The sequence below is a fragment of the Oryzias melastigma genome, linkage group LG18, assembly GCF_002922805.2.
Source record: "Oryzias melastigma strain HK-1 linkage group LG18, ASM292280v2, whole genome shotgun sequence".
Taxonomy (NCBI): domain Eukaryota; kingdom Metazoa; phylum Chordata; class Actinopteri; order Beloniformes; family Adrianichthyidae; genus Oryzias; species Oryzias melastigma.
Genome location: NC_050529.1, coordinates 14,033,879 through 14,057,351, shown reverse-complemented (window position 1 = coordinate 14,057,351; position 23,473 = coordinate 14,033,879). Strand labels below are relative to the sequence as shown.

At 36.5% G+C, this 23,473-nt stretch overlaps 2 protein-coding genes across 2 annotated transcripts in view; both read right to left on the bottom strand.

Moving 5' to 3' along the window:
* Positions 1-3,184: 3,184 nt before the first annotated feature.
* Positions 3,185-11,539, bottom strand: LOC112156311 (receptor-type tyrosine-protein phosphatase H). The gene is made up of 11 exons (XM_024288548.2): positions 11,308-11,539; positions 11,015-11,103; positions 9,184-9,676; positions 8,274-8,522; positions 6,697-6,945; positions 6,482-6,605; positions 6,148-6,287; positions 5,804-6,061; positions 5,430-5,693; positions 4,154-4,251; positions 3,185-4,060 (listed from the first exon to the last, which is right to left on the bottom strand). Exons 1-11 carry the CDS (start codon positions 11,351-11,353, stop codon positions 4,001-4,003), a joined length of 2,070 nt encoding a protein of 689 aa, XP_024144316.2. The 5' UTR covers positions 11,354-11,539; the 3' UTR covers positions 3,185-4,000.
* Positions 11,540-15,536: 3,997 nt separating this feature from the next.
* LOC112155702 (mucin-3A) overlaps positions 15,537-23,473 on the bottom strand; it is a 13,066-nt gene continuing 5,129 nt past the window's right edge. The window contains exons 2-10 of the mRNA XM_036216882.1: positions 20,738-22,958; positions 20,075-20,320; positions 17,663-17,911; positions 17,389-17,512; positions 17,134-17,264; positions 16,790-17,044; positions 16,439-16,708; positions 15,907-16,001; positions 15,537-15,796 (exon numbers count right to left, since the gene is read on the bottom strand). Of these exons, the coding sequence (XP_036072775.1) occupies positions 15,740-15,796; positions 15,907-16,001; positions 16,439-16,708; positions 16,790-17,044; positions 17,134-17,264; positions 17,389-17,512; positions 17,663-17,911; positions 20,075-20,320; positions 20,738-22,901 (3,591 nt within the window). The 5' untranslated portion in view covers positions 22,902-22,958 and the 3' untranslated portion in view covers positions 15,537-15,739. The remainder of the gene's footprint in view (positions 15,797-15,906; positions 16,002-16,438; positions 16,709-16,789; positions 17,045-17,133; positions 17,265-17,388; positions 17,513-17,662; positions 17,912-20,074; positions 20,321-20,737; positions 22,959-23,473) is intronic.

Sequence of the window (23,473 nt, the reverse complement as noted above, 5' to 3'; positions counted from 1 at the left end):
CACACACATTCCACTGACTTCCTGTCTGCTAAATTTGTAACGTGTATTTGTTGTTCGTTTTGAATCTTGACCGAAATCTTACAAAGGGATTTTATTTTTACTAACTGAAAATATGTAACTTTAACCGTCTAGGCCAGGGGTCGGCATCCTTTCACAGTAAAAGCCATTTGGGCTCATTTTCTACTGATCGAAACCTAGAAGAAATTGCAAAGTCTTACTTTAGCCTTTAAGAAATTTGGATTTGCATTCTTAATAATAAATTTGAATTATGTCCATTTATGAGACGAACAAAAGCAAAAATATTAAAAGAATCTTCCATCTTTCAAAATGCATTTTTTTTTTCACAGTTGACATAGAAGCTCAAATAACATATTTTTAAAATAAAAGATGATCTGTGTCAAATAGGATCATATCAGTTCAGCTCTGGACAGCTAGTAACCAAAGTTGTGCAGCACAAGATAATTTGTGCTTTTATTTCATAAAATTATTATATTACATTTTTTACCAAAGTTTTGCTTTGCATATAAAATCTGTGCTATCTGGAGGTAGTGTTGAGAAAACAAAATATCTTCAGGTCAGCAGTCTCCATGACTTATTTTATGTTTGACCAAGGAACCACCATGGAGAGATACATGTGATTCTGGAGCTGCAGGTTACAGACCGTGATGTAGACAATTTGTGTAACAAAAAGAAAAAATCTTCACATATGTACAAGAAAAATAACAAAAATAACTGAAACTTAAAAAGTATGCAGTTTTTTTGGACATTTTTGTCAAGTTTGATGGATCATTTCATGATTATTTCACATTAAAAGCAACTTGTGGGTGGAGAAAACAATTAGAACCAAGAGGTTTCTTAGGAGAAGATTAAGGAGGTAAATTCTGTCTTTACGGCCTGTTTATTCTTCTGCCTTGAGCAGATGAATGTCATTCCACATCTGTCTCTTATGTTTATACCGTATTTTTAGTCGTAATCTGTCATAAAACTTTAAAAAACGGAGAAGTAAACAAACTTTTGTGTTTCAGGGTGACTCTGTCGCCATCTAGTGGTTGGGAGTCTCCTCAGCTCTCCTGCTGTGAAGACTTGAATTAAAAACACTCTAATAACTATTTTACAGTTAAAAAAATACACGCACATCCTTTATTAAATAGTACATTTTAAATAAATTTTATTAAGCGTACTTGAGTATAAGTATAAGTATACTACAGACCATCTACGTGCAGTGTAGAAAATATAGTAATTTAATAAAGTGAAATACTGTATTTTAAGTCAAATGATAGTGTATAAAAAGTAAACTTCAAGTGCACTGCTTCACTTTTAGTATTGATTATGTAGTATACTTGTAGTGCACATAAATAGACTGCTTTTTGCCAAGGGACACACACACATATTTATGCATTCTTAACTTCTTTTTTTCCACTTTTAATAAATGTAAGGTGGTTTAAACAGGAAAATTTTACTCTCAGTGACATTTTTAGGAGTAAATATGTTGTATTTCAATCATTTGTTAATTACAAACTGTTCTCGAAGGAATAGAAAATGGAAAAGGATTAATTGAAGCTCTGTTGTTATATTTAGAACATATTTTTCTAATGAAATGCTATCTTAATCTTTCATAAAATATTAAAAAAATGCATAAAATTACCTAAAAAGACTACCTACCCCCATTAAAACCCTTTTTATTTTACAAAAGTCTTCCTTGTTTTAGTTAATGAGTGTATCAGAGTTATGGAGGCAAAGGCCAAAGAAGAAAGATAATAATTTTATTAATGATAATAATAATAATCAGCTAATCCATGTGCACAAGCAGAAAAGCACATCTTGCTTCATGAGCGCCCTCTAAAGGTGTGGTAAAACACTGTTCACCCCATTTTAATCATTTTATTTTCCTTTTACATGATAATTAAAGTATGTAAATATGAAATACACATTGAAAAATGTATTAGAGAGGTTTCAAAAAGCTATCATGATGAACAACAAATCTGTCAAACATGGAAATGCTGTGAAGCGGAAGGGTGTATGAAGTAAGATTCATGTGAGGCAGATGTATGTCGTCAACAAATCAGGAAATATGCAAATTTAACGAGTTTTCTTTAGGCCAATGTTATAGTTCTTAAAATTATGAAGAAAAACATCAATGGAGAGACTTCAGTTTCATCTTATTTCATGGGATTTTCAATCAGTTTTTTGAATTTCTTGTGACAATCTTAATTGTTAATAGATTAATTGTGTCATACTCTATATAGTAAAGAACAAATATGATTAAGAGTAATAATTGAATTATTTTTTGTGAACAAATTAGTATTTTCCAATCAATGTTTTGACTAACTATCCTGTGTCTGATCTATCTTTATATGGACATAAACCTCAGTTGGTTGTCTTGTTTATACATTATTCTTGCTTTGATTGCTTTAGATTTATTATATTATATTCCAGAAGGATCATGTGAGACTTTGCCTGACCTTCCTCCTCTGATAGCAAGTCAAGAAAACCTTGTTGGGTTCCCAATGACGTGGGATGTAAAACCTAGACTCTCCAGGATGTCGACCATGGTAGCCACAAAGTCTTAAATAAACCAGCTTTAAAGAACGTAGGAGACCAAATTCATACCGTTTTAGACTGTATTCTTCAAATCTGAACACTGAAGCCCTCAACTCAGCTACTAATCACTGAAAAGACTAACTGTTAAAGTCAGCTGGAGATTATAGGGTTGGGAGGAAGTGGAAGTCTAAAAAACTGACATGGTGTAGCTAAAGATGTTGGGTTCCAGGTGAAGGAATTGGGTCCAGAGTTGATCTCAGGTTCCACCAGTTGGAGCCAACTGACAGTGACCCCCATGGATAAGGAAGTGACGCAGTGGAGAGATTCCTGGAAGCATGAAAGAAGATGCTAGCCCAAAACCTTGACAGTTTTGGGTAAGGCCTCAGTCACAACGGCCTTTACTGGGGGATACGGACTGTCTGCAGGCGAAAAATTGACATTTCTGCCCGCATGAAATATCAAATATGTTGTAATAAACACTTAAGCAACTGGAAAGGGGAAGTAAGGGGGAAGTAGGTAAGACACAAGTGTATCGTACGTATATTTAATCCTCAAATCCTGTGCAAAGTGATGTCCCTTAAATGCAGTCTGACTTTAAAAATGTGGAAATAAGACAATCAGAGTGTAGTTTGTGTATATCATAAGTATATGACTTACATTATCCTTAAAGATACTTCCCGATACACTTACCACAGACACGACAACTGTAAGTTCCATTGTTAAGACGTCCCTTAAAGTAGCAACAAGATGCACCTGCACTCCCTTTAAGATGCAGCCACACCCGCCCACAACCCTCCTTAAATTAAAAAGCTTACACCTCAGTAGAAAAAATAAAATTATTTCAGGTAAAGCTAAAGACTAAGCTAAAAAAAACAACGAATGAGGATGAGGCCAAATACAGGAACAAATGATCTTAAAATGTAAAGTGAGAAACTTTAAGAGAAAGAAACTAAACACATTAGTGTTATACATGTCAGACACAAACATAAGTTCATGTTTTTAATAGATTTTGATGTATGTAGAACATGTCATTCTTTACAGTAATAGGTAATAGTATTTTTGATTACTTTTTATTTGTGGGAGAGTCGCACACTGCTGACATTTACACTCAGTTTGAACTGTTTTATTGTTCCTTTATGTTTTATTTTAATAAGTAAGAAAAACAAGTAAGCAAAAGCAAAAGAAAGAAAAAAAAAATCTGTGATATTATTAAAATTCATATGAATTAATTTCCAGATTACAATAAACCAGATTTTTTAAAATACTTGTTTGTACATTTAAGATAATTTCAACAAAAATTTTGCATACTAGTAAAATTTTTCGTGGGTATAAAGAAAAAAAAAAGCATTTCTAGCTAAAATATTGCAGAGATAATGCACATATCATATAAACAAACAAACAAACAAACAAACAGAAGAGTGTACTATTAAGAGGTTCAAATAAAACATGTTTGTGCCATTTAAATCTCCAGCTCCCAGAATACGGCATTACCCAGTTTTTTATTGAAATGTTCCTGTAGCTGCAACACAAAAGAAGAAAAGTCAAATAAAAAATGTGAACTTTTATTCCAGATAACAAGGGTATTTGTTCAGTTCAATTGTCCTAATGTTACCTTGATGAACACTCCTTTCTTTTGATTGTCATCTGCACAGAGGAGCGACTGTGCCGAGGAGCACAGCATGGACAGAGAGAGATCTGTTTTGACCGGAACTGTGGAAAAATCAGAAGCCATGTTAGAAAATCCCAACATGAAACTCGTCTGAACAGATTGTACAAAGATGGCATCTTTAGACACCTTTTGCTTTCCGTATTTGCCTTTTGCATCCATATTTCTCTGATGCGATTATGAAAACATAAAAAACAAATCTTAGGAATCTTGGCAGCCTTACCATATGTTTCGCCCCAATATGGTATAAATAAACACCTGGTATAAATGTAGCATAAGATGCATTTTGTTCACAGTAACTTCAGAGCTTGTTTGTATAACGCTACACACTAGCAAAGTTAGCGTATTCACAATGGTTGCAACTCCCAACCTTGTTTGCGACACGTAGAAAACAGACTGATAGCGCCAAAAAATATTACTGCAATGATGCTAACTCTCAACTTTGTAAGGAACACCTTAAAAACAGACAAATAGAGCTAAAAAAAAAAAACGTTGCTGTAACTATGCTAACTCTCAATTTTAGTAGGAACAGATAAAAACAGACTGAAAGTGCTTAAAGAAATGTTGCTGTAAGAACGCTATTAACTTTACTAGTAACACCTTAAAAACAAACTGATTGCGCTAAGACAAACGTTATTGTAACTATGCTAACTCTCGATGCTAACACGTAAAAAGTCAGACTGATAGCGCTAAGACAAGCGTTACTGTAATCAAGCTAACTCTCAACTTTGGTAGGAACACGTAAAAAAAGAGACTGATAGTGCAAAAAAAAAGAACTTTCGTATAACTTCTCTAAACACATAAAAAAAAAAATCTATAATATTGCTACTTGTAAGCCTAGTCACAAAAACACCAAACCTTGCTTGCAACTTGTAAAAAAACTGTCTGACATTTTGACAGAGCGCGTCGTGTAAGTCTAAAAATCACTTCGATATCAGCAAACACAACCATAGCTATTCCATTTAATAGGTGCCACACATTATAAGGTGCACTGTTGTTTTTTGAAAAAAACTTTTGGCTTTTAAGAGGCCTTATAGTCTGGAAAATACTGTAATTTATTTTTTCATCATAATTAAAAAACAATTAGAAAATAGCTGTACCTCAAGAGACAATAAACAAAAAAAAAACTATTTTTTTAAGGTTCAGAAAATATTTATCATATAAAGTTCAGAGCCTATACAACGACCTCCAAGATCTCAGATTTAAGAATTAAAGTTCTCACCTGTAGAAACATTGTAGCTTGTCGGTAAACTGGTAAACTCTCCAGCTCTGCTGTAGACTTGAAAAAAGTACCTGGTTCCTGATTTCAAGTTTGTAAAGTTATGGCTGGTGATGTCTTTAACTTCTACTTTAGAACTCTGACTCCAGATACTGGTAAAATTAATAATGTATATGGCTTCTGTTATGCCGTCAGGAGCGTCCCACTCCAAGGTGATCTTGTCTGTTGAGTTGAACGGTGATCTGAGGTTTTGGGGACTCGCGGGTACTGGTAGATACAACACAGAAACGTAATGATCATCATTTGAGTACTTGATTTAACATTACTGACTTCTATGCCATCATGAGGTATTTACATTGTTTTTTAAATAAACTTACAGGTGAACTCTGAGGTGGACACGTTTACTCCTGTATGCGTGCCACTAACAGCATAGACATACACCGTGTAATTGGTTGCAGACTTCAGGTCTCCAAACGTAATCTCCTTGTTTTCCAAGGTGGTGAATTTTTGAATGAATTGTTTGTCCTTCCACACCTCGGCCGTGAATGTCACATCAGCAGTTTCCGAGTAGTTCCACTTCGCTGTGAGCTGCTTGTTCCCGGGAACCAACGTCAGGTCCCAGACCGGATCAGGAACTGTTCAAAGCATCCAAACAGTGACATCACAACCCAACAGCGTTTGAACCAGGAAAACAAATTTATTTTTTTTGCTTTGAACTTGCCTGTGTAAGCAATGATGCTGACGGCGTCTCCCATCACGTCGTGGTTAGCTTTCACTCTCACTTCCAGGGTTATATTGGAGCCACTTGGCAGATTAGTTATAATTATTTGAGTCTCTATCTTGGTTGCAGTCAAATATTTGCTGTAAGAAGAAGAATAAAGCAGTCTTTAAATGAGCTTTTATGGTCTTGAAGAAAAAAAAAAAACAACAACTTAGCATTAAGCTAAGCCAAGAAAAGGTCCAACAAGGTCAGCAAATGGCTGTTAAAATATTCATAATAAGGGACAAACGGAGTGACAAAAAGCTAAATAAACAAACCGTTAAATATTACTCACTCTGAATTCCTAATGGTAACTTTTATTGAGAAGCCCGCGAAATTTCCATCAGGTGCTTTCCACTTCAGTGTGAGCTTGTTGTTTGTTATATCCACAGCTTCCAGGTTGGACACTTTGCCGGGCTCTGAAGGAGACGACCATCCGTCAAACAGTGTCAATCAGCATCACGCACTTGGTGGTTCACGTTTCTACACATTCGAGGACCCTAGACTCACTTGTGCAGTTCGCGATCATGGATCTTTCGCTCCACTGGGACCTGTCCTGGACTCCGGACTGCACCATGAATGTGAAACAGCTCCCAGGGGTCAATCCCTCAAACTCTAACCCTGTTGTGTTCACTTCCCTTCTGTGATCTACAGTCTGTACCAAGTACAAACTGGCATTTCCATCGGGCTCGTTCCAGCTCAGAGAGATGGAGCTTGCTGTTGTGTTGTCCACTCTGAGATCCTTCACTTTGTGGGGCACTAAAAAAGAGAGAGATGAAGTATTAGTCCTAGAATAGTCCTTTAGCATCGTAGTACATTTAGTAAAAATGCATGACATTGGAAATCATTGGAAATTATATTTCCTAAAACGTAAACGTATGAATACTTCCTCATTTATTTATTAACCTGTTGATATTAATAATAATTAATTCGTCTTTTTCTCGGCTGACCTTCTTTTCATAGACAACTAACAGGTTCATGGTTATCAGGATAACATTTTTCAATTGAATACCTCTCACAATGGTCAAAAGTTTATCCAAAAATGGAAACTACGTTAAGGTTTACAATCAAAATGTAGGTTTTGTTTAGATTCCTTCAATATTCACTATTTAGTGGACTCTATCGTCACTATTTTAAGAGTGTCTGAATCTACAATTCCAAAATCTATCAAGGGTATCTGGCTGTAGACATCAACATCTAGACTTGGAAGTCCCCGGCTTTAACTGGAAGTAGCCCTGTATCGCTTGTGACTGATTTTGGGTTTTTAATGGGTTAGAGTTACGGTTACAGTTAACGCTAGGGTTCCTGTTATGCTGCGTTCACACCAAATACGATTTGTGCGGCAGAAGCGACCAGTTTCAATGTGAAGTCAATGATACAGACGTGAATTCAGGGACTGTGGTGCGATTTGAGTCACGGGCGCAACAAATATCTCAATTTTGGCAGGTCACTGCGTCACATCTACCAATCGGGGACTCAGCTTTGGGCATGTGACGTTTTCAGTGACTCGATCAGCAGATAGAATACTAATCCAATGCGAGTGTTTTTGTGCTAAACTTCCTTCAGTTTCTTCACCCGCTGGAGCTGCCGCCTCATTCAGTGTCTGTTGAGCAAAAGTGGTATACGCTATAGACAGATTTCCAGTCCGTTTTTTTTTCGGTACACCTTTTAATCTGGAGTGTTTTACGTTTGGATTAATTCTGTTTGTGTTCATTGATGTTGAAGAGATTTTGAGAGGTGCACGGCGCTCTGTCAAGATGTTTGTTTGGATGTTATTGTGAGTACACTATCATGTAGCGTGTTGAACTCAATTTTTTTCGCCTGTGGCTAACAAGGTTGGGCGTTAGCGTAGTCCGTAACAGTTGTTTTACCAGTACTAGTTAGCTTTTATATGTGTTGCAAACAAGGCTACAGGTACAGTGAGTATAGTTTAGTTTGCCTTTTATATGACATAAGTTTGGAAATTCAGGTGCACCTAATAGTGTGGAAAATACAGTAAAATATTATAGAGGGTGAATGAGTCTGAATAGACAGACATTTTGAACTTTTAAAGTTTGAAATCAAAGGACTTAATGGATGTTCCTCACCAGTGTAGAAAGAAGCCCGCTGAGGGTTGAGGAATCGGCTGCATTTTAAAGCAGAGACCGCGACTTCATAGTAGTTCCCTCCAATAAGACCAGTGAGGGTATGGCTTAAATCAGTAAGATTCAACTTCAACGGGGGCTCTCCTTTGACCTCGACTTCGTAAAGGCTGATGTCACCAGGCCCAGGTTGCCACTTCAGTGAGGCGCTGTTAGACATGTTGCAGTTAACATCCACATGCCCGAAGAATTTATCTGTTTGGATAGAAGAAAGACCAGAAAATAACTCACAGTTATGATAAAACCAAAATGACCTCTTTCACTCGAAGCTTCAAATTCTATACATTCTTTTTTCTTTAAAGTCCCACTCTGATCATCTTTTGATCCACTGAATAAGTGTTCCCAGTGTTATAATCCTTTTATTATTTTACATCATCCTCCTAGACAGGCTGAAAAACTGGGTTGGAGTATTCAGATCCGCTACAAACTCTTTCACCTCATATCTCATTGGTAGATCCTTTTCCGTGGTGTCTTCTAAGTTTAAGTCCTCCTCTACATCCTTCACTTATGGTGTGCCACAAGGCTCTGTTTTGGGACTTTTACTGTTCATTTTATATCTGCTGCCTTTTTATCTTGAAAGGTTCCACATAAATAAAGATTATTATTATATCGAGATTATATAATGATTCTGTCATTTATGCTTACATTACCTTTTTTTTCATTTCATAATAGTTAACTTTGGTACATTCTTAAAGGGGAAAGAAGCCAGAATCTTTTTTTTGGGTGGCGTTTTAAAAAATGTAAATAACTGAACTCTATTAACCACTATGTAGTTCATTGTACAAACGGTCAACTCACCTCAATATAAAGTAAACATGTTTGTCTCTGTGGTTAGAATGAATGAACGTTAAAGTACCTTCATAACAAATAAAGGGGCGCTCGTCCGTGCAGTTCCTCTCAGCCCAAAGCCCATGGCGAAGCATGACCACGCAGGAGTCCTCAATGTACAGCTTATTTGTCTCTGGAACCACTGGGGGAACAATAGGAGCTCGCTCGCACGTGGCATTCAGCGGCAGCGCTTTGGTCACCTGGGATGCCATGGAGCTAAAGTTCATCAGCGGCTCTGTGGTCAGAACGGTTGGTAAGATGCTGCCGGAGGACGCTGGGCAAGTGCAGGAGCAGCTGCAACAGTCTATCCTTGGGAGGGGAACTTTTGACATCGGCATGCCAGGATGCCAGTTCTGGAAGATGACCAGATCACCGTTTGCCCACTGGATCCAGGGGGAGCCGTCGCTGTGACTGATGTCGGGGAAGTACTTGCGAAGGCCGATCCAGTGCTCGGACTTGAGCATGGGGGCGACGATCTGGATGTTTTCTGGAGTCATACTCACTAGATCCTTATAGCAGACCTGAGCGTGGATACAAAACGAATCTCACTTGTTTGTAAAGAAAAAAAGAAGGAAGCAAGCGTATGTTCTCTATTTATGTTCTCATGTAAATGACTCATACAAATCAACTCCTTTTAGTATGTACACAACTCATTTGCAAAGCATACTATCCCCTGGCGCAGCAGCCATGAGTGAAAGTTTTGCCACATTTTCATAAACTCACCAAATATGAAGGGATTTTTGTGCCACTATGTTTCAAGCAAAAGTCACAGTTTTGAGATCATTTTTTTTTTATTCCAAACAAAATTTGAAGTTTTACCAATATTTTGCCCCAGAGGATTCATAGACCCCACAGGCCTGTTTAGTGTCATGTCAGAAGCGAAACTTTACAGTTTATTTTACAGTTTCAGGAGATTCTCAATTCAAAATTTGACTAAATAAAATGTAATCAATGCTAAAAAGAAAGTATTGATTATTTTTAAAATGAATGAAGATAAAACAGGCGTTTGAGCCTTGGGAGCAGAAAACATGTTTTAGAAATACAGATATTTGATTTGATAGAATCAACCAATCAGTAGGCTGAGAACAAACTTTACACAGATAAACGCAAAATCAAAGATAGAGAAAAAGTGAGATGAGAAATAACTGATCTAAAATTGTTTGTGCTGCAAAAAAAATAAAAAAATAAAAATTTAGGACGAGCTACAAATTTAAAGTTTCCCTAGGGATGTATCAGAATTAATAGGTTAAAAAAAAGGTTAAAAATAAAGTTTGATGTTTTTTTTCATGGTGTTAGCATAGCTAGCTTGCAAAAGTGACTATTCTTTGTTGCTTGCACCTTTTATAATATGAATATTGAATCATTGGCTTCACGTGAAAGAAACAATGTAACATGAAGACTACATGAAGATAGTAGGAATGTAGCCACAGTTAACAAAAAAAAACTCAGTTGCTAAGGAAAATTTAAAATTTACTTTTGCAGATTATTCTACAAATTACATAGACTTGTTCATCACCTCCAGGTGATGCAAAAATAAAATGGTTGCTATGGAGTTAAACCAATAGAAAAGCCGTCAATTTGAAAAAAAAAGTGATTTTTAACAAATTTGTCACCTCTGAGGAGGGGTAGAAGGGGTAAAAGTGAGGGGCAGGAAGGCGGTGCATGCACCTTTAAATTATTATTATTTTTTCTTCATTTAATTTAAAGCAATTCTGGCATTTGAATTGAGAGCAAATTGTAAAAACATCAGTTGAGTCAACACAAAATCAAAAACGGTGACTGTTTTTCACAGCTCCTGCAGTGATCCTGTGACAAACACTGTTTGGGATTTTGAAGACAGGAAAATTGTGAGTCGGCACCTGGCAGTGGCTCCTCGCCTCGACCCAGCTGAGATTTTGGGATGGAATGAAGTACTCCCTCTCTGCAGCAGCACAAGTTAGCAGCCAAGCTATCAAGAGAGGGGAAAACATTGAGTTAGAAAACAGATTTGACGAAGAAAACCATCAGTTAGTTACACTCTCTTAAATACTTACATTATTCCACTTTTATTGCCTATTTGTTCTATTTTATCTTAACTTAAGCGTTAAAATGATATGTAAAGATTAGGTTAATGTTTGTTTTTATGAAATAAATGGCAAAATAAGAGACTCACCCCAACTGATCAAAATCCAGGCTTTTCCCTGAAACATCACTCCCATCTTGGAAAACCTTCAGCGGAGACTCCAGTAAACCTTAAAAATAATAAACCTTACCATGATACAAACTTTTACCTCCGATTGGATTCGAGCTCCTGATGGACTCTCACACAAAATTCCGGCTCAACTGAATCAAGCTTTTTACTGACCTCGGTTTTAATGGTCTCACCTGGCCGTCCTAAGATAAGGAAATCTCCTCATCAAAGGGGTCCATTCAACCCCAGAGAGATGATCACATTTACCAGCATAGTTTTACATCTACTTTGCATATATATATACCCAATATACAAAGCACTCAAATAGTTGTTTATGGCAACATGACAACATAAAATATAAACATTGAGCAGTGTTTTTAAGCTTATTATTCCTATAAAGAAAGATTTTAATTAAAATCTAAAAAAGAAAACAATGAAAAAATATGTTTTTATGTAAAACCAAAGAAATGCTGGATTTAATAGAGTAGGAAGGGAAAAAATAAGACATGGCACATTTGTCATCTTACCCCAACCGAGACAGAATCAATATTAAAAAACTGTTCTTTTCCTGCTGTTATTCACCACGTGGGAGTAAAAACACAATGTTTTTCATAAGTTTTAAATGGGCTTTAACGTTTGGTTGAGCAGGCAGTTACAGGGTTAGGACTTTTTATTCACTGTTACTGTAGTTTAATGTTAAAAAATCTAACAGAGAGAGGAAAAGAATGCCCATTGATGAAATCCCTGACATTACACCAACTTTTTTTCATGCTATAATTAATTATTCTACAGAGCTCCTAAAGGGATATTGAATTAAAATTTATACTAGCTTGCACTTACTAGCTTGTTCTTACTATCTTGTGCCCATTAGCTCGCATTTACTAGCTCGCGCTTACAAGCTCGTGCTTTCAAGCTTGTGCTTTCTAGTTTGTGCCTACTAGCTCACAGTTACTAGCTCGTGCTTTCAAGCTTGTGCTTTCTAGTTTGTGCCTACTAGCTCACAGTTACTAGCTCGTGCTTACAAGCTCGTGCTTTCTAGTTTGTGCCTACTAGCTCGCACTTACTAGCTTGTTCTTACTATCTTGTGCTTTCTAGTTTGTGCTTACTAGCTCGTGCTTACTATCTTGTTTTACTAGCTCATGTTTACTAGCATGATACAAGCTTGTGCTTTCTGTCTCGTACTCATGAGAAACTAGCTCATACTTGCTATCTCGAGTGCACCAAGTAGTAACACATGCGTACTATCGTACGCACAAGAAACTAGCTTGTGCACAAGATGCTAGCGTGCACTCACTAACTCGTACACATAAAAAAACTAGCTTGTGTTTACTAGTTCGTGTGCATGACTGACTTTGTTGTTGTAAAATTGTTGTAAAAAATACATCCCAAAATGTAGCACAGCTTTTTATGTCACTTCTGCTGGAATTTCATGCAAAATTACGAATTTGTCAAAGTTTTATGAGATGTCCTTAACCAATGTGGGACCATTGGCAGATGCTAGCTTTTCTCAAATTTTGCCACTTGCCTCTTCTTAACTTATGATTTATTAAGGTATGACTTCATTATTGTAAAATATTAACTTTTTTTATTGTAATTCCATTAGTTAAATTTGGACTTTTTTTCATAATTTTACAACTTTTTTCTCATAAAGTAGAACTTTTGCTCATAATTTTACAACTTTATTCTTGTATTTCAAGACATTATTCTTGTAAATTTGTGACTTTTTTATCATATTGTTACAACTTTATTTTTGTAAAATTATGTTTTTTTTCCTCATAATTTTACAACTTTGCTCTTGTAAATGTCTTTACTTTGTAAGTTTTATGGTGGCCCTAATACTCTGTCAACACAGGTAAGTTTTTAGGAGACCATCTCACCTGGGAGATGAGGCCACAAATAGAGTCTGGTGGCTGTAAAATTTATATTTTTATAGACGGAAAACATGACATATAACCTTCTATCTGTTTCATAAGGTAGCATGACATGCCATCTTTCTATTATTAATACCAGTTTTGCATTTGATTACATTCCAAGAACCGCAATGGCTCTGGCAGGTACATATTGCTCGACATTTGAAAGATAACATGAAAATTTTCTGTGGGATGAAACTGCGTGAGAAGTGACTGCAACCCAGAGAAATGATCATAGTGTTTGCACACTTTTCTCCTCATTATGATTACATTTAAATTTTGCAAGCTGGGATTTGAATAATATCTAATTTTAGACCAGTAATAATAGAATAGAGGATTAGTGTGATCCTTTCCATCCAAGAGTTATTAAAAAGATCACCAAGACGGTCAGATTCTGTTTGAAACACAAAAAGGGAGAATATTTTTGTTTAGCAACCTGGAAGGACAGAAAGTTGAGATGTGAACTATTTTTTCTAAGATCTGTTATTTTTTTTCAAAAATTCTGAATTTTATAGTTTAATTTGGATAGCTGGTGTGATGTACTGCACTTCTTACTGCAGTTTTAAACGTTACTTCCATCTGTCTGTTCCCCAGTTTAACCCAATGAAAACGTCTCATGGCCAAAGCTCTTGTTTACACATATTGTCTATGTTGAGTTCATGTAATTCCTTTTACGCACGTTCAATGCTGTTTCTGTGATTTAACTCTGTTTAAGCAAACTGATGTAAACAACTGTGCAGTGTTGTGACTTTCTCTTTCTGAAGGTCAGGCTGGAGCCAGACGAGTGGAAAACAGTCTAGGTTTCGCACGAGTATCTTTCCACTGACTCCACCTATAGAAGCCAGGAGGAGAGAGCACTGATTGGACATCGTATCCAGACGGACGCATACGACACAACCAGTCAGAGCGTGCTCCTCCCTTCCTGACACAGGGCTGGGTGTGGAACCAGATGTTTACTCCTTTCAGTATTTAAGTATGCAGATGAGATCGCCACTACTGCCTCATAATCTGCCTAATTTTACTGCTCATCAGCACCTTGATCTAACTTTTTAATAACTTTATATAAGTTGGTCACCATAATGATCCCAAACACATCAAAGTGTCTATGTAAAAAGCAAAAAAAAAAACAAACAAAAAAAACATCACAGCTCTTAAGAAGATCTACATTGAAGAATGGACCAAAATAGCAACTACAGTGCAAACCTGTGACATCAACAACCAGGGTTACAGTACCAAGTATTGACATTAACTTTTGTTACTGATCAAATATTTATTTTCAGCTCCATAAATTCTTTAAAAAATCAAACAATGGGATTCCCTGGATATTTTTTTTTCACATTCTGTCCCTTTTTGACAGATTATCTTTTTTAAGAGTCCCTGACAAAAGCTTTTTTTTCCACTGTAGATCCACACAGTCTGAAAGGAAAGATTTTTGACTGAAATCTGAACCTGTGTGTTATCAGAATAAAATTGGCTCATAAGAAAAAAAAAGCAAACAAAAAGAAAACATCACAACACTTTTGATGGAATCCTTTATTAAGTTTATAACACCATCTGGGGAAGCAAACGTTAGCCTTTGAAGGCCTGTGCATTAGAGAAATAATTTTATCCCAGATCTTTACAGCCAGTCAGTGACAGATAGACCAGCAAAAGACAAAAAAATAAAGAGTTCCATTCAGGTGCTCGTACTAAATCTAAAGAAAGCACTAAAAAAATAAAAATAAAATTGGTGGATTGAAATACTCCATTTTCGGAAAAGAACAACATGACATGCTTCTCTGCAAAATTAAAGTCACCATCTGCTGACTATAACACATGGACAAAAATCTATTTGAGATCTACGTGAGGAAAGAAAGGACAAAAATATAAAGAGACTACAGGCTAATATTCAACACTTTTACTTTTTTTTATTTCAATTGGTTGCATACGACAGAGAATTAGGGACACTACATTTATTTTAAAAGTAATATAAAGAGATTAAAAATAATAAATTTTGGCCTTTAACCACCTAACTTTACAAGATTTAAAGTCATAATTTCCTATTTTTTGGTTTGTAAAGAGGTCTGCTCCATCGATTTACACAAGATGTAAAACTAATTAGCAGTATACTCTTTTCAAAAAGCCAAATAAGAAGAAATATATACACATATATACATGTATCTACAGTATTCCCTGCAGTTTTCACAGTTTCTTGATAGATAGATATAGATAGATAGATAGATAGATAGATAGATAGATAGATAGATAGATAGATAGATAGATAGATAGATAGATAGATAGATAGATTTGTTGCAGGTTTTACTAAAATTTTATTTTTTTACATGTTTTAAGTAAGTGTTTTAATCTAGAGATGAACCTGAAACTTTAAATCACAATAAAAATAAATAGAATAATTTTTGAATTACAGATATTAAAACATTTTGACCAGAAGCAGAAAACTTCTATTTTAACAAAAGGTGAACAAACCCTTTTGGGGTTTTTTTGCATTATCAAATATTTGGTTTCTAAAATTCCCAAAAGACTTGGTCGTTTATTGTCCCATTCTTCAGAAAGTATTCCAACTGCAAAAAAGCATAAAAACAAAGGTTCAAAAGGTGTCATACTTTCCTCCAGGTAACGTCTGCACGCGCTCATTGAACAGATGTGCGGGTTTCAGTGTTGGATGTCTCACCTTTTCAACCAGATCTTTTTCATTGTAATTAGCACAGGCGAGCGACTCAGCTGAAGAGCACAGCATGGACAGACTGATTTCCATTTTATCTGGAACTGTGGGAAAACAGAAGTCATGAAACATCTTTAAACGGGAAGCAAAAACACTGAAACTCTTTTCATCAATTTGCATGACGGTGGAGACAAGAGCACAGCCAATGAGGAACAAAGGAGCTTTTTGTCCATCAGTTCTGTCACACCTATAAAACACTGAATTGAAAATGTCCCAAAATAGTTTTGCTTAAATTTGACATTAGTTTTGCCTAATCTTACCCCAAAAAGTCAGAATTTACACTGATTTTAAAAGGTATAGAAAGAACTGGCTTGTAACACAACAAAGTTGTCAACATTAATGTGAATTTCATGCAAAGATTACTGGAAAACTGTGAATGAATTAACAAAGGTTTATTATTTCTAGCAAAAAGGTGGTAAACAGTTAAGTTTTATTAAAATTGGAGCAGATTAAAACCAATTTTCTAAATTCAAGCTCTCACCTGTGGATCCGCTGCAGGATGCTGGTAAACTTTCATTGTTTCCGGCTATGGTGAAGACTTCAAAAGAATAATTGGTTCCTGATTTAAGGTTAGTAAATTTCATGCTGGTGGTGTCATCGATGTGTACTATATTACTGCCATTCACATCCCAAATACTGGTAACATGAATTTTGTATCTAGCTTTTGTTATTTTGTCCGGGGCTTCCCACTTTAAGGTGAGGCTGTCTGCTGTGTTTTCTTCCACTTTGACATCGGTGGGAGGCGTAGGTACTGGAAAAAGGAAAGTAGTGTCATGTATCAGTATCATGTGCGTGACTACAAAAAACATTTTCATAAACTCTTTAAACTCACATGTATAAATGTATTCAGGCTGTTTAGGCCCTTCAATCTCTCCACTGACAGCATATATTTCTACTTTGTATTTGGTTGAAGACTTTAAACCTTTAATCTGTACATTCATCTCTAAAGTTTTCTGTGTTTGACACTTTTCGTCATCTTTCCAAACTTCAATGAAGAATGTTACACTACTGCCTCCAGGATATTTCCATGTAACGTTGATGAGGTTATTTTCTGAAGTCAAGATAATATCTGTGACATTTTCAGGTGCTGTTTCAAAGAAAGAAAAAAAAACCTTTGGTTACATTAAGGCAAAAGCATGAAAACACTGTATTAAAATAAACTGAAGCTGGTTTTACCTGTGTGAGTGATGATGGTTGTAATGTTTCCCATCAGGCTGTTACTGAGAGCCCACACACTGATGTTGATTTTAGTCCCACTCGTCAGATTTGTTAGTGTCACTTCAGTTTGGTTTACATTGATAAACATTCTGTAAGAAAAGACCAAAATGTACTCAAATGCAATTCACCAATTTAGTTGCAATTATACATTTGGACACCTAAAAATGCCCCACCATATTTAACACACTAAGAAATGAGAAGTGATTTACTTACGTATTTGTAGCGTAGGAGACATTCACATCGAAACCTGTGTAATATCCCTCTAGAATTTCCCAGCTAACAATAAGCGAGGAGACTGTAATATTGGTCACTTTCAGATTAGACACTTTGGCTGGTTCTGAAATAAACAAAAATAAAGCATCAATCAGTTTTTGCTGCCTCATAAAAACCCTAGATGGTTTGTGTGAGGGTTAGATTCCACTTTGATTTAGGAAGAATTAGGATCCTTTTGTCAGTAAAAGTTAAGCCTTTGGTGGCAGGTACTCACTTGTGCAGCCTGTAACGTAGGTTTTTTCGCTCTCTTTGGTTTGGTCATGAACTCCAGAGGTGACGGAGAATGTGTAACAGCTCCCAGGCGTCAATCCTTTAAACTCTAGATTTGTTGTGCTCACATTTTCTGACAGATCATTTGTCTTTACAATGTAGAAACTGGCGTTTCCATCTGTCATTTTCCACTTCAAATAGACAGAATTTTCTGTTACTCTGTCGACTGTTAGATTATTAACTTTGTAAGGCCCTGAAAAGGTGAGAAGAGTGTATTAATCTGACAGAGTTTAAAAGTTTTGGACCTCTCTGCACCAAAAAACAGCAGCAGTCCTGTATTTTTTACCTTTTAGAAAATTTACATGAAACCCATTTGTTTGGGATAACGACATCTATCTCATCACCACAAAAACAAGTTTTTTTTTCAAGAGACAACAAACAAAGTTCAGAATGACACACAGTCCTTCTAGCCTACACTTTTCATGCATCACTCTGTAACTCTATAGACAGCGTGGTCCAATCTTCTAAACATTGATTAAATTGACACCAATTGCAACATCACTGAACTGCAGCCACCTGCGCAGCAGAGTGAGACCATGGTTAAATTAATCAACCATGAACTGATCTGTTCTTGTTGTGGTCGATATTTTCTGATTTGTTTTTTCTGTGGATTGTAGAAAAAAGGAAAAAAATAATGACATCTACTATGTTGCTATTACCAAAAACATGCTATCTCATGATAACGAAATCTGCTATCTCATTATCACAAAAATGTTAACTCATAATAACATCTACTATCTTATCATCACAAAAAACTTTTATCTTGTGATAACGACATCTACCATGTCATTATCACCAAAAACATGCTATCTCAAATCAAAATCGACTATCTCATCAACACAAAAACCTGCTATCTCATGATAATGACATCTACAGTCTCATTATCATAAAAAACATGCTATCTCCTGATAATGACACCCACTATGTCATTATCCCCAAAAACATGCTATCTCACAACATAATCGACTATATCATCAATACAAAAACCTGCTATCTCATGATAACGACATCTACAGTCTCATTATCACAAAAGATTGTGTTCTCTTGTGTTAACGCCACTTACTATCCCATCACAAAAAAGCATTATCTCATGATAATGATATCTACTATCTCATTATCACCAAAAACATGTTATCTCATGATAACGACACCTACTATCCCCTCATAAAAAAGCCTTATCTCATGATAACGACATCTACTATCCCATCACAAAAAGCGTTATCTCATGATAACGATATCTACTATGTCATTATCACCAAAAATATGTTATCTCATGATAACGACACCTACTATCCCATCACAAAAAGCGTTATCTCATGATAATGACATCTACTATCTCATTATCACCAAAAACATCTTATCACACGATAACGAAATCTACTATCTTACTTTCACAAAAAAGGGTGTTATCTCATGATAACAACATCTACTTAGTCAAACACACCGGTTCATAAAGAATACGTTTTAAAAAGAACTAGGAAGAATCTTGATTCTTTGCATCTGCAAGTTTCTATTTGTGCATACTGTGTTCAACAATGTGTTTTACCCACAAGAGTATTTAAACAAGACCCATGTGCTTTTTGGCCAGAATAATTCTAGAGAAAATTCAGGCACTCCAATGTAGCCTTTGACCAACCACCAGAAAATGTACCCAATTCCTGCAACTTTTTCTTGACATCAATCTCTGGAAATGAGCCAAAACTTTGGCCAGTAGCTCCCATTTTTAACAAATTTCACCATCAAACTTTTTCTGCCAATCAGGTTTAGAGGCTCAAGCAATCAATTGTGTGACGACCTATTATCCTCAACCAACCTATTTGTTGACAAAACAGAAGTCATAAAACCAGTTTGTTTCATGCTTATGATAATAACAATAACGGAGTCTGTTTGATCTGCATCCACAGATGAGACATGATTCAATTGGAGAAAAAGAAAATGATTCCATGTGTTGAAGAAGTAGTTGAGCCATGATATGTCCCATTGCTGACAGAAGGAGTAAACACCACCTGCTTCAACAGTTTACACTCTAAATGGTAAAAGAACATTCTGAGGGATTAGCCAGGGATGGGAAGTAATCAACCACATTGCATTTTTTTACCGAAATAGTCAAGTGTGTTGCAACTATCACATCATCCGCCCAACTTACAGAAAATCTTCTAGTTAATGGACCACCTCTTTTTTCTGTTTTTTTCAAAATAAAAAATGAGGCTAAGTACTAAACCAAAGCGTATTTCGTCCAAATACACTGTCCAGGGTTGAAGGTACTGAGGTTGAAACACAGTCAAGTAAATAACTACTTCAGAAAAATCCATATTTATTGGATTTGAATTGAAAACAAGAATTGTGTTCAGCTTACTGGTATAGAAAGAGGCATTCTGAGGATTGAGGGATCTGTCACACTTAACAGGAAACACCTTAACGTCGTAGAGGCTGCCTGCTGTGAGGTTAAAGAGGTCAAGGGTCAAACCTGTCACATTTTCATTCAGTTCGACACCATTGACCTCAACAATATAATGACTAATGTCACCAGGTCCAGGCAACCAGGTCAGAGTGGCACTCTCTGAAGTTTCATTTGTCACATTGACTTGGCCGAAAAACCTGTCTGTTGACAAAGAAAAAGTACATTATGAGATGCAAATAAAATTCAATACGATAGGAGAATGACAAATGTAAATACACTGTATTTCTCTGTCAAACTAAGAGAAATAATCATGGTCTCAATTAGTCTAGTGAGATTTGGTTAAAGAAAATAAAATACGTAAGACTTATCGGTGTTATTGGTAAAACAGGAAAAAATTAAATACTTGACGGAGTCCTTTATGTGTGTGGTAAGTATGTACCATAACTGCATAAGAAAACTGGACTGCGTGACAGCTCCCCCTAGCGTTGACCAATCTTAAGGCATGCACAGATTTTTCCAAGTCTTTTTTTAAAATCATACATTTATGAGCAATCTAAACAGTGTTTAATAAATTATGTTATATATTTTGAGTGTATGCAGCTTTTAGTTTGTAGGTACCTTCATAACAGATAAAAGGAAGCATCTCTAAGCATCTCTTTTCAACCCAAGGCCCAAAACTGGTCATGACCACGCAAGAGTCCTCAATGTAGTTTTCATTGATCTCAGCGAGAATTTCAGTCTCCACAGGAGATTGTTCACATGTTGGTTCTGTTGATGGCAGTGTGGTTGTCCAGATGGAGCCTGTAGATGACTCGTAAGCCTCAAAAGTTGTTGGGCTCTGTGGTGATGTCACTGGTTCCTGTGTATCTGTTGTCATTCCAGTTGTATCTCTAGTGATTGGCCTGCTAGTTGTTTTGTCAGTGGTGAAAGGGGTATCTGTTTGAAATGTGCTTTCTTGGTTTGTGGTAACAGAGATTGTTTCTACAACAGTTGTACTTTCTGAATCTGTGGTGGTTTCTAAACAATTGTCAGTTGTTCTTTCGACTACTTTACAAGTTAGAAACGCTTCTTGGTTGGTGGTCTCACAACCTTTCCAGTGAGTCGTGCTATCTCCAAAAGTGCTGAACGCTTCTTGGATTGTAGTCATTGAGAGATTTTCCAGGTCAGTTGTGCGGTCTCTTGCAGTGCTACTTCCTTTTTGGGTTACTGAGAGATTTTCGTTATCAGTTGTGATATCTCCTGCTGTTCTAATTCCTTCTTGGGTTGTAGTTACTGAGAGATTTTTGATTTCAGTAGTCCTTTCCCCAACAGTGCTAAATCCTTCTTGGTTGGTGGTTAGTAAGAGATTTTCCATGTCAGTTGTGCTATCTCCTGCCTTGCTAAATTCTTCTTGTGCTGTAGGTAGTGAAACACTTTCTATGTCAGTGGCTCTATCTCCGACAGTGCTAAAACCCACTTGAGTTGTATTTACAGATTGATTTTGTGTTTTAGTCGTCATTTCCCCCTCAGTGCTAAATTCTTCTTGGTTGGTAGTTAATAAGACATCTTCTATGCTAGTTGTACTCTTTCCCACAGTGCTAAAACCCTCTTGGGTTGCAGTTACTGAGAAATTTTCCATGTCACTTGTGCTATCTCCTACAGTACTAAAACCCTCTGGGTTTGTAGATAATGGAAGATTTGGGGAATTCTTCTCACTTTCCCCCACTTGTGTAAATCCTTCTTGGTTGGTGGTTAATAATAGAGTTTCTACTTCACTCTCGCTATTTCCTGCAGTGGTAAGTCCATTTTGGGTTGTAGTTACTGAGAGATTTTCCATGTCATTCGTGGTATCCTCTGCAGTGCTAATCCCCTCTTTGTTTGTGGTTAATACGAGATTTTCCATGCCAGTTGTACTTTCTCCTGCATTGCTAATTCCCTCTTGGCTGGTAGCTTGTCCCAGATTGTTAATGCTAGTCGTACTTTCTCCCGCAGTGCTAATTCCCTCCTGGGTGATGGTTTGTCTTAGATTTTTCATGCTAGTTGTACTTTCTCCCGCAGTGCTAATTCCCTCCACCCTGGTGGTTTGTCCCAGAGTCGTGCTTTCTTTCGTTGTGCAACTTAGCAGTATTTCTCGGTTGGAAGGCTGAGTTGTTTTTTTTTCTCTTTCTGTAGTCGTTTCCTCTTTATTGGTGGTTTCGGTACTGTCCATTTGAGTTGTACTTTCTCCCACAGTGCTCTCTGTGAGGGTTGTCCTGGCTCCTGTTGTCTCAGATGCTTGCGATGGGGACGATGGATCATGGTATATTTTGGCTGAGGTTGTTTCATTGTCTGTGGTTAAATTCATTTGACCTGTGGTTTTAGAAAGATATTCCATGACAGTGGTCTGTATAGAGGGTGATGCTGTGGGAGAGACAGGCATCGTCGTGACTCTGGCTGTTGATTTTGGGCACGTGCAGGAGCAACTGCAGCATTTTATTTCTGGAAGGCGAGATTTAAACACTGGCATACCAGGATGCCAGTTCTGGAAGATGAGGGGTTCCCCATTGGACCATTTGCACCAAGACTTACAGGGAGTTTGGGTATAGTTAGAGGTAGAATTGGTGCTACTGGTATAGTTAGAGGTAGAATTGGTGCTATTAACTACACTGCTACTGCTGACTATACTGTCAACAGTAACAGTAGCTACTGTGCTATGGTATGGTACTATGGTACTGTTGTCCATGTAATCGCTGGTGACGTTATTTTCAGTAACGTTTTCGTGGATTTTCCTGCGAAGACCAATCCAGTGATCTGTATCAATCATCTTGATTAGTAGCTGGACATTGTATGGGGTCAGAGCCACCAGGTCCTTGTAGCAGACCTAAGGAGAAAGGAAAATTCTGTGTCATTTCTTTGTTAAGTGAACTGAAAACAGAGAGAACAGTAATAGAAAATAGGATTACAGGGTGATTCTTGATTTGTGTGTAACTTTGGATTTGTGTGTGATTCTTGATTTGTAACTTATACAATATATTTTGTGTATAAGAGCAAAACTTTTTACATGCACAGATGTAAAAAAAAAGCATGGAAAGTAGAAACAGCGACACGCAAATGGTGAACATAGATATAGAGAGGGAACACAGACGAGGGATGACAGAGGCACTACCAAGACAATAAATCAGGAGTTTGCAACCTTCAACACTCAAAGAGCCATTTGGATTAATTTCTCGCCAGCCAAGATCAAGTTGGAGCCACAAAGTCTTCACTCACCCTTTAGAAAATTAAGATATTGATTATATTTATGTTTTTGTTACTGATATGATACATTTAAATAAACCATTGTGTTTTTTTTGGCATATATATAAAACAAAAACATAGAGAGAAAAAAGTTGTTTT